The 12,152-nt window shown below is 42.0% G+C and overlaps 1 protein-coding gene across 1 annotated transcript in view; it reads right to left on the bottom strand.

Annotated features, from left to right (window-relative positions):
* Positions 1 to 12,152, bottom strand: part of TOLLIP (toll interacting protein) — a 213,427-nt gene that overhangs the window by 92,700 nt on the left and 108,575 nt on the right. The window contains 1 exon segment of the mRNA XM_030201244.1: positions 11,053 to 11,207. Coding sequence (XP_030057104.1) covers positions 11,053 to 11,207 — 155 coding nt within the window.

Raw genomic sequence — 12,152 nt, 5'->3', positions numbered from 1 at the left:
GAGCAGAGCCGCCCTGGCCGGGCTGGGAATGGAGGAGGGGTATGAACTAGGGAAGGTAATGGAATGTGGGGCCGGGCTGCTCTGGCTGGGGGTCTCGGGAGGTTGTGAGAGGGCTTAGGGTGCAGGATCATCCCTACCGTATTACAAACATTAAAAAAAATTCTATGGTAGCTCCGTTCCCCGTTGGTGGCGCTTTATGAGCTCCTCCTGTACATTCGTAACACTTTCCATCCTTCTAGTCTGACTTAGCCCTTGGGCGATGGAGGAGCGCTGAAAGGGCTCGGTTGCTCATTTTCTTTTCTTTTATTATTTCTGCAAGGGGGATGTTTCTTTTCTTTCCGGGCTCACTTACCGGTAGTTGATCTTCACAAAAGCGTGAAGGAGGATGGTAGGAGTCCGCTGGACGATCGGTTTTCCACCTCAGTCTTGTTTCTTGCATTTCTTTTATGTTATTTCGTCTTTCGGTTGCAGCGAAAAAAAATTAAGGTTTCTGTGTCCATGTCCCATCGGGGACAAACAAAAACTTTGCTAGGTCTTACTTTCGGGGGAGGCCTTATATTTAGCAATTCAGCAAAACCTCTACTAGGTCTTATTTTCAGGGGATGTCTTATTTTCAGGGAAACAAGGTAGCTAGGGATATGGGGGTACCTGACAGAGAGTTAGTGCTAGGTAGGCATGGGGGGATGTTTGGGATGAATGAGGCTTGCAGTCTCTATTTTATTTGAGCAGTTAGAAATTTGTTTAACAAGAAACACCTATTTTGATTTTAGTTTAATTTCATACTTCATTGGTCACTATGAAAAAAGGTTCTCCAGGCCACTATGTTCCTGTGGCTCAAAAACACTGATACAGCAAATTAATAATAATTGCTGGAGCAAAGACTTCATCTTTGCTCTCATCATCAATGGGAACTATTATTGTTTTCTTTCCATTAACAAAGGGGACTGCGTTCTCAATTCACATTTTCCATCTGGGGCACTCCTCTCAGGTGGCTAAAATATATATTCAGACAGGCTTAGGGGACAGCAAACTTACAGTTACAAGTAAGCAACAGGTGTTCTGTGAAGATGGGGATCTGCAGTAACTATACTACTTATTACAACTTAACTCCACCCAAATTACAACTGTCTCAAATTGCTGAGGAGTAAAGTTAATTTTGTACACTGTCAAGCCCCATCATAAAGTACCTACTCATACCCATTCAACAAATCAAGATGACTTTTATTCTCTGTAATAATTGTGGAGCTTTAGTTTCAAGGCCAATCATCTGGAAACTTAAGGCTTGTCCTATCTGTAATCAGCTCGCTAGTTTAAAACAAGAGCTCAGTAAATTAAAGCAGGAATTAGATGCACTTAAAGCAAATTCTAAGACTGCACAAAATCAAACCAAATTCACACCACTGCCTCAAAGAATAAAACCACCTAAGAATAGATGGTTCACAGTAGGCTCAGGCAGACTTCGTCATGTGACAGAGGAATACACCCTCACAAGTGTTACCCCTACAGAATTCTTTTGCTCCATTAGAGCTCTGTGAGGTTCCTAAAATAGAACTGAGCCAGAAGAAACAGCAAAAGCAAAATAAATTAAGGTGGAACAAAAAGATATGGAGGGACCCAAAGACAAAAAACACACCAAATATCAAATGTTGAAAACATACAGGAAATGGAAATGGAAATGGAAAGTGATGACCACAAATGCTCGCAGTCTTGGCAACAAAGTTCATGACCTTCAAGCCCTGATGTTGGAGGCAGACTTAGACGTTGTTGCAATCACAGAGACATGGCTCAATGGTTCCCATGAATGGGATACAAACATACCAGGCTATAATCTATTTAGGAAGGATAGAGAGGGTCGTAAAGGTGGAGGAGTAGCTCTATATGTGAGAAATGATATCACAGCAACCGAAATGACAGGGACCTCGGGTAAGGAAAGAAGCGATATGGATCACCTTAAAAAGAGATGATAGAACCTCTGTCCATGTGGGTGTTGTCTACAGACCTCCAACACAATTGGAAGAATTAGATAAAGACCTGATCACAGATATTCAAAAGTTGGGAAAGAAGAGAGAGGTGCTGTTGCTGGGAGATTTCAATCTGCCGGATGTAGACTGGAAGGTTCCGTCTGCGGAATCGGAAAGAAGTAGAGAGATTGTGGATGCTTTCCAAAGTGCTCTGCTCAGACAAATGTCATGGAACCCATGAGGAGGGAGCGACGCTGGATCTGGTGCTCACAAATGCGGATAGCGTGTCAAATGTCCGAGTGGGTGCCCACCTGGGCGGCAGTGACCATCAAACGGTTTGGTTTGATATGACGGCTGAAGAGGAGGGTGGCCACTCAATACTCAAAGTCCTGGATTTCAAGCATGCTGACTTTAGTAAAATGGGGGGAATACCTAAGGAAAGAGCTGATGGGCTGGGAGGACGTACGAGAAGTGGAAGGACAGTGGTCCAGGCTGAAAGAAGCTATAAATAGGGCCATAAACCTTTATGTAAGGAAAGTAAATAAAAGCAAGAGAAAAAGGAAACCGCTATGGTTCTTCAAGCAAGTGGCTGAGAAAATAAAGGCTAAAGAGTTCGCATTCCAGAAATACAAAAAAAACTCAAGACGAGGAACACGGGGAGGAATGACGGAGGAAACTGAAAGAAGCCAAGACAGAGGTACGTCTAGCGAAAGCGGAAGAACAAATGGCTAGAAAGGTAAGAAGGGGTGACAAAAATTTCTTCAGGTATATTAGTGAAAGGAGAATGACTAAGAAGGGAATTGTGAGACTAAAAGATACTGCAAACCGCTATGTAGATAATGATGAAGAAAAGGCAAATTTGCTAAATAGATACTTTTGTTCTGTTTTTACTGAAGAAAATCCAGGAGAAGGACCACGATGGACTGGCAAAAGTTCATTTGAGAATGGAGTGGATATAGTACCGTTCACGGAAGAGAGTGTGTATCAACAACTAGAAAAACTAAAGGTGGACAAAGCAGTGGGACCAGACTGGATCCACCCCAGGATATTGAGGGAACTCAGAGAGGTTCTGGCGGGTCCTCTTAAAGATTTGTTTAATAAATCCTTAGAAATGGGAGAGGTTCCGAGGGATTGGAGAACGGCAGAGGTGGTCCCTCTTCACAAAAGTGGTGATAGGGAAGAAGCTGGAAACTACAGGCCGGTAAGCCTCACTTTGATTATTGGAAAAGTAATGGAAGCGATGCTGAAGGAAAGGATAGTGAATTTCCTGAAAGAAAATGAGTTGCAAGATCCGAGACAACATGGTTTTACCAAAGGGAAATCGTGCCAAATGAATCTCATTGAATTCTTTGATTGGGTGACTGGAGATTGAACCGTGGACGTGCTATAGACGTAATCTACTTAGATTTCAGCAAGGCTTTTGACATGGTTCCCCACAGGAGGCTCTTAAATAAACTGGATGTGCTGAAGATAGGACCCGAAGTGGTGAACTGGGATTAGGAACTGGTTGACGGACAGAAGCCAGAGGGTGGTGGTGAATGGAGTTCGCTCGGAGGAGGGAAAGGTGAGTAGTGGAGTGCCTCAGGGATCGGTGCTGGGGCTGATTCTGTTCAATATATTTGTGAGTGACATTGCCGAAGGGTTAGAAGGTAAAGTTTGCCTATTTGCGGATGATACTAAGATTTGTAACACAGTGGACACCCCGGAGGGAGTGGAAAACATGAAAAAGGATCTGAAAAAGCTAGAAGAATGGTCTAAGGTTTGGCAATTAAAATTCAATGCGAAGAAATGCAAAGTGATGCACTTAGGGAGTAGAAATCCAAGAGAGGCGTATGTGTTAGGCGGTGAGAGTATGGTAGGTACGGATGGGGAGAGGGATCTTGGGGTGATAGTATCTGAGGATCTGAAGGTGATGAAACAGTGTGACAAGGCGGTGGCCATAGCTAGAAGTTACTAGGCTGTATAGAGAGAGGTGTGACCAGCAGAAGAAAAGAGGTGTTGATGCCCCTGTACAAGTCACTGGTGAGGCCCCACCTGGAGTATTGTGTTCAGTTTTGGAGGCCGTATCTTGCTAAGGATGTAAAAAGAATTGAAGCGGTGCAAAGAAAAGCTACGAGGATGGTATGGGATTTGCATTACAAGACATATGAGGAGAGACTTGCGGACCTGAACATGTATACCCTGGAGGAAAGAAGAAACAGGGGTGATATGATACAGACGTTCAAATATTGAAAGGTATTAATCCGCAAACGAACCTTTTCCGGAGATGGGAAGGCGGTAGAACGAGAGGGCATGAAATGAGATTGAAGGGGGGCAGACTCAAGAAGAATGTCAGGAAGTATTTTTTCACGGAGAGGGTGGTGGATGCTTGGAATGCCCTCCCGCGGGAGGTGGTGGAGATGAAAACGGTAACGGAATTCAAACATGCATGGGTATAAACATAAAGGAATCCTATGCCGAAGGAAGGGATCCTCAGGAGCTTAGCCTAGAATGGGTGGCAGAGCTGGTGGTTGGGAGGCGGGACTAGTGCTGGGCAGACTTATACGGTCTGTGCCGGGGTTGGTGGTTGGGCGGTGGGGGTAGTGCTGGGCAGACTTATACGGTCTGTGCCAGAGCCGGTGGTGGGAGGCAGGGATAGTGCTGGGCAGACTTATATGATCTGTGCCAGAGCTGGTGGTGGGAGGCGGGACTGGTAGTTGGGAGGCGAGGATAGTGCTGGGCAGACTTATACAGTCTGTGCCAGAGCTCGTGGTGGAAGGCGGGGTTGGTGGTTGGGAGGCGGGGATAGGGCTGGCCAGACTTATACGGTCTGTGCACTGAAGAGGACAGTACAAATAAAAAAGTAGCACATATGAATTTATCTTCTTGGGCAGACTGGATGGACCGTGCAGGTCTTTTTCTGCCGTCATCTACTATGTTTACTTAGGTGAAGTGACCACCACTTGATATCAACTGAATATTTCCAGGGCTTTTAAGAATTGTTGAAAAACATCTGAGTATGCACAAAACAAAACTTCCACATTCCTGTAGTCTCACAGTTCTCTCTGTACCTCAGTTCTGTCATTCTGATTCGAAGAAGGCGGCACTACCTTTGAAAAATAGTAAAAAATGTATTAAGCTAGTCCAATAAATAAAAGGTATAATCTCATCTTCTCTTTTTTTTTTTATGTTAATTTATTGTCATTAAAATAATCTGCACAGCTCCAGAAGAGGTGGAGTGTGTGTGTCTGTGTCTGTGTCTGTGTGTGTCTGTGTCTGTGTCTGTGTCTGTGTCTGTGTGTGTGTGTGTGTGTGTGTGTGTGTGTGTGTGTGTGTGTGTGTGTGTGTGTGTGTGTGTGTGTGTGTGTTGGTGATCAGCTGTCTTTAGTGAACATGTAATACAGGGTAAGAAACCAGTGTATCAATCACATCCAGGACTCCTTAGTAAAACATTCTTTTCAAATAATACCATCAAAAGGCAGTAAACTTGTTTTTGTTATCTCAAACTGCCTTTTTCTTTTTAAATGATGTGAACTGCAAAAAAATAAAAAAAAATCAAACTTTGTGGAAGTTAGGCAATCACCTAAGTAATACCAAATTACCTGTTTTTGGCCTGTATATATAGATACACGTGTATCATAGTTTCTAATGTTATTAGTCTAGTAACTTAGATTAGCTTAGTATGATCCCATTCTTTTCCATACTACATTTTACTCTCAAATTAATAAACTCATTGTGTCCTTCTTATGGAAGTCCAAGCAACCGAGAATTGCACTTAAAAAACTAAAAAGTACACGCTCTAATGGAGGTGTTGCTTTTCCAGATTTTTTCGCATATTACAGAGCATTCATTTCGCATCAAGGCTGTAATTAGATCTTTACTGCCTCTGAATACTCTTCTATGTGGTTACTTGTAGAGGAAATGCTTGGGTTGATCTTTTGGTATGCTCTTTCAAAGAGATGGGTCTTCAGTAGTATGCGGAACTTCGTTATTTCATATATCGATTTCAAGTTGCACGGCAGTGCGTTCCATAACTGTGTGCTCAAGTAGGTGAAGTTTGACGCATGCATTAGTTTGTATTTCATTCCTTTGCAACTTGGGAAGTGTAGATCAAGGATGATCTTTTGGCATTCCTAGGTGGTAGGTCTATTAGGTCAGACATGTAAGCTGGTGCGTCTCCATGGATAATTTTGTGAACTAGTGAACATATTTTGAACGTGATGCGTTCCTTAAGTGGGAGCCAGTGTAATTTTTCTCGTAAGGGCTTTGCACTTTCAAATTTTGGTTTGCCAAATATGAGTCTAGCTGCAGTGTTCTGGGCTGTCTGGAGTTTCTTGATTATTTGTTCTTTGCAGCCGGCATATAGTGCATTGCAATAGTCTAGATGACTGAGCACTAATGATTGTACCAGGTTACGGAAACATTCCTTGGGAAGAAAGGTCTTATTCTTTTTAATTTCCACACTGAGTGGAACATCTTCTTGGTTGTGTTTCTCTAGTGTAAAGTGTCGATCTACGGTGACTCCAAGAATTTTTAGGGTTTCTGAAATAGGAAGGTTTAGGGTTGGTGTGTTGATGGCGGTGTATTCTTTCTTGTTGTGTTGGGAGGTTAGTACTAGGCATTGGGTCTTTTCTGCATTGAGTTTCAGCCGAAATGCGGCCGCCCATGAATGCATGATTTTTAGACTTTGGTTGATGTCACTGGAAATTTCTTTTAGGTCTTGTTTGAATGGGATGTAGATCGTTACATCATCCGCATAAATGTATGGATTGAGGTTTGATTTGATAGTAATTTTGCCAAGGGTATCATCATTAAGTTGAATAGAGTTGGCGAGAGGGGGGATCCTTGTGGTACTCCGCATTCAGGTACCCATGCGGCTGAAATAGTCGAGTTGAATCTGATAACCTTCTAACTCATCCTGTTTATTTTGATTTATTTACCGCCTTTTTGAAAATATTCACTCAAGGCGGTGTACAGAAATAAAAAATAACACATAAGCAATACACAATTACAGCAGTAAAAATATTCAAATATCAATACAAAGTATGGCACAGTACACTACTTACAATGTCAACACACATAGGAGCCGACTCTGTGGGTGCTTCAGCACCCCCAATATTGAGAAAATTCCTTGGATGTGTCCAGGAATGGGTTATTTCCATTGGGCTTAGCATCCCCAATAATTTTGAAAAGTTGGCTCCTATGTCAACACAGTACGTAATAGAACATTTTACTACTACTCATAAGACTCAACACAACAACCCACGTTCTTATAGATAAATCTCCTTTTTTCTGGAAAGAATGGATAGACAAAGGAATATGGACTCAAAGATATTCTCACCGAGGACAACAAAACAAAATCATCCTTCTCATTTCTACAAGATTGTTTCAAATTCACTACTAATAACTATTACAAATGGCTTCAATGATGCTATTGTATTCATTCACAGCAGCATATAACTTCATCAACTGCTCAAGAACCATCTATTTTTTTCAACAGCACAAATATTGATATCTAATGACCATACGGCTTCGGCCATCTATAAACTTATTAAGTCTGACTCTTATAAACATGTCACTGGCCTACAACAGATTTGGGAAAAGGGCACTGGCTCTGTACTTACAAAGCAACAATGGTCATATATCTGGACTTCAGCAATAAAACCACTGGATTCTGCATCTTTTTTACAATCCATATATTTTTTGTATCATAAATCGTTATGGACTCGAAAACTTTACACTGCCAAATTAACTTCTTTGGACAAGTGTTGGAATTGTTCTTCTAAATGGGAAATTTAGCCCATATGATTTTTGAATATTAACTGTTGTAACTCTTTTGGAATGATGATTGGATCATGACTCTCTCTCTATTATTATCTACAAATCCAGTTCTCAACAACTTATCCTTCTAGATAATCAGCGAGAACTTGATATTTTATTATCCATTGCACTAAACTTTTGTCACATTGAAAATCATCAAAACTCCTTAACGTGCATTACTGGTGGAATTCTGTTTTAAACTATCAGAAGCTAGAATTCTTATCTGCTAACAAATAAGGCTCTACTTTGCATAAAAGGAAACTATGGTCACCTGTGAAATAATAGCTGAATGGTTTAATGAATACTTAATGGATCACTTATATACAAATTCTTTACTCATACCCTCTAATTTGTTAATTTGCATATTGGTTACATTATAGATTACTGCAGTGTACCTGTAAGATAGATAGTTCATTTTTGTTATTATAGCACTATAATTCGTGTGTCTTTTATTGTAACTGTTTTCTTGAAAATTAATAAAATTTCAAGTGAAAAAAAATGTCACAGGACCCAGGAAAAAAAGAACTGTAGTTGATGCTTTTCTGTCCAGGTAGGATTATAAGACTCTCTCTAAACATCCTGGCTACCATTCATTCGCTATAGCTATCTAATAACCTACAACTTAAAAAGTTGAAAACTGTTGTGACATTACAAAAAGGAGGTCATCATGGCAGGATCAAAAATACAGAAAGAACATGTAAAGATCTGCAGGTCTCTGGCATTCTGGCTGATGCAGTGGTTCATGAACAAACCATTAGGAAAAAACTGAATCAAAATGGTATTCAAGACTGCTATAAAGTGGTTACCTCACCTGTAGCAGATGTTCTCTGAGGACAGCAGACGCAGTATTCTCATATGTGGCTGATGTCATCCAATAGAGCCCAGTGCAGATGCTGCCTATTGCGTATAGCGCTAAGAAGGTTCTGGCAGCATCCCATCTCACATGCACAGGTGCCTTCCCGCCCAACATGCAAGCATGGGTACCTCAATCTAATGCAATAGCTGAAGACGACAACTCCAAGGGGAGGAGGGAAGTATGCAAGAACAATAGGCCTGCTGTCCTCGGGCAACATCTGCTACAAGTGAGTAACCACTTTCTCTGAGGACAAACAGGCCCAATGTACTCTCACATGTGGAAATCCCTAGCTACCAGGCTCACCTAAAAACAACAATGACAGTACAATAGAGATTTGAAACACTGAGGCCTTTAAGTCAATTAACCAGAAACTATATACAAACTGGTTGTGAAGGTGCAGCCTGGGACAGAACATAACCAGGCCTAGGAGGGTGGACTTGGATTCTTGACACCAAACAAATTCTGCAGGACTGAACGGCTGTCACATCAGATGTCCTGTTCAAGGAAGAAGTGAGATGTGAATATGTGGACTGATGACTTCGTTGCAGCTTTGCAAATCTCCTCAACAGAAGCTGATCTCAAGTGGGCTATTGACGTAGCCATGGCTCTAACAATATGACAGCGGTGTACCTAACATATGGCAACTGGGGCAGAGCACAATCCCACCTCAGGGAGTGCACACCCCTCTCCTCAAAGAAAGGGGGTGCACGGAGCAGGCAATGATCTTCAGCAATCTAATTATGCAGCCAAAATTGCTGAAGACATTGTTTGCATTTGCAAGCATTTCTCCTTTATATACTGTGGAGGACGAGTCTGAGTCTGTCCAACTTCATGGTAGTTTCTGGACCTAAAAGGCTAGCAAGGTGTTTCTTACTATGCTGTGACATATATGCACACACTCCTGAGCAGGCTTTACAAGCTGAAACAGGGCCCGTGTTGAGTCAGTTTTAAAGCATCTGATAAATCCAATATTACACCACTGATTGCTTCTGGTCATCTCCATTGTTCCAATCTATTATGTCTTCCTTCCCTTTCTTTTCTCCATCTTACTATTTCCCAAGAGACAGCCTTCAGTTACCTTGGTCCAAAACTGTGGAACTCCCTTTCCCTTCTCCCTTAGATCCATTCAAAGCCCCCCTGAAACCTCTTTTTTCTCTGAGGTCTTTGGTCCCAGTCAATCCTAACCTCTCATCCCTTCTTCCTCCCCTTTTGCTGCCTTTCTTAACTCTTTCTTATCCTAGTACTATTTTATTGTTTGTAAACCACATAGTCGTCATTGATGGCTCCCTTCGGAGTATATCAAGTGAAATAAAATATTTATTTATATAAATTCCTAAATTTTGAAGGTCAGAAAAAGGAGCATGAGACTGAAATTGAAGCCGGTGCTCAGTCCTAAACAGGCCTAAAAAGAGCCACGAAAAAAAAATAAAGAAAACTTGAAAGGCCAAAAAAAAACTAAGAAAATAATTGGGGAAGTAAACCAAGAGAAATACTACTACTACTAATCATTTCTAAAGCGCTACTAGACGTACACAGTGCTGTACACTTGAACATGAAGAGACAGTCCCTACTCGACAGAGCTTACAATCTAATTAGGACAGACAGACAGAACAAACAAGAGATAAGGGAATATTAAAGTGAGGATGATAAAATAAGGGTTCTGAACAAAGTGAATAAGGGTTAGGAGTTAAAAGCAGCATCAAAAAGGTGGGCTTTTAGCTTAGATTATACCGGGAAAACAACTGAAAATAAGTGCTAAACCCACAAAGGAATCTGTCCGTGAGCTGAAGCCGAGCCAAACGTGGGTCACACAGCAACAAACTTAAATATCCAAATAAATCTACTACCGAGAATATATTTTGGTTTGCGGTTAGCCAAATTAAAGCCTCGATCTAAACCCTACTGAAATGCTATAGAAAGACCTGAACTGAGCTGTTCGTCCAAGACAGCCCTACAATATTAAAGCTGAAACAGCTCTGAACATATTCATGGCCAAAATCCTTCAAGGACAATGTGAGAGATTGATTAACAATTATAGTAAACATTTAGTTTAAGTCATTGCTGCTCAGAGGTTAATGAATGAAGAGTTCACATACTTTTTCACATAAGGATACTTATTGTTGAACCTTTCATCATGTTTTCAGTTTAAAGTGTACTAAAATACAGATCACATTAGTGGGTCCATAAACTTCCTCAGCACTGTAAGATCATTCTATATTTAGTCCTTACATAAACCTTTTTCGAGCTATAAATTGTCAAAAAATAGTCTTGTATTTTAAATAAATTTTCAGTGAAGTACTAATATGCTAGCTTTGTTGATATTCTAGAAGTATAACACACTAGCAGTTTGTTCAGCATGCAGTGCTCTGCCAGAAGGTTCCAGGTGAAAGGTCAATGAAAAGAGTCACACTAAGAAAGGGACGGGGCAGACAAGGCCATACCTGTACCACAGTGATGCTGAGCCTGCCAACGGTTCCCATGGTACCTTCGTACTGCAGCTGCTGAGCAGCCTGGGCGTCTAACTGGATTTGCTGCTGCTGGTGAGTGGGAGTGATACGCAGGAAGTCCTGAGGAAGCTCACCAATGAAGACCTTTAGAGGAAAGAGTAAAACAGTACATCAAAATCAATACCTGTATACCCTAAGAATACTCATTTGCCTTCAACTGGTTTGCCACCAGGACAGAAGTAAAGAAATACAAAATATGATAATAGATAAAACACCACGGGGATTTACCACTGGCGGCTCTGCCCCCAAGCTCACAGTCTCCACAAGTTTTACCCCAGATCAGGGCCGCCGAGACACACAGCTGGGCCCAGGCAAAACTGCCAACCGCTCCCCCACATGGGCCACCACGCAGCAGCCCCTCCCCTCAACTTAGGCCGCCCCTACACCTTCCTGTGTCTGACTCAAGGAGGTTTAATGCTTTGACTACTCCTCTCTCAATCTGTCGTCTTCTACTCCTATGTGCCGAGACCTGGATGATTGCATTAGCATGATCATCTGGGTCCTGGCACACAGGAGCAGGAGAGACACAGACCCAGAAGCAGGCAGGCAGGCAGGCAAGAAGAAGTTTGGAGGCCGAGCCCAGGGAATTTTGCCGCCTCCCCCCGCACCCCCTTCTCAGTGGCCCTGTCCCAGATGAGAAAGAATCAGGACTAATACTCTGTTCCATGCTTTTCAGTAAACCTCTTTCCTTCTTTCTTTTCTTTTTTTTTTTTTTTTTAAGATTGTTGTGCAGGAAAAGGAGAGCTCAACAAGAAACGGGGAGAGTGAAGAGAGGGAAGAAGTAAATTTCATAGGGCACTACAGACAGGGATCTGAAGACCTCCAGATATGACTCTGCAGACAAGCCACCAGCAAAGCTCAACTGGGGACAGCTGACCAACTGGACCAGGAGCAAATCACTCAGAACCAGTGGTTGAAAAGTGTGTCCACCCACCTACAGGAGAGAGAAAATACTGAGGAGCTGGACTAGATGCCAAGAAAGATATGTCTCAGCTCAGTTATCAGTTCTCTATCTGCACCTGCTGCTTG

Source organism: Microcaecilia unicolor, chromosome 4 (assembly GCF_901765095.1).
Source record: "Microcaecilia unicolor chromosome 4, aMicUni1.1, whole genome shotgun sequence".
Taxonomy (NCBI): domain Eukaryota; kingdom Metazoa; phylum Chordata; class Amphibia; order Gymnophiona; family Siphonopidae; genus Microcaecilia; species Microcaecilia unicolor.
The sequence above is the reverse complement of the archived record's forward strand: the minus strand, read 5'-3'. Positions and strand labels throughout refer to the sequence as shown.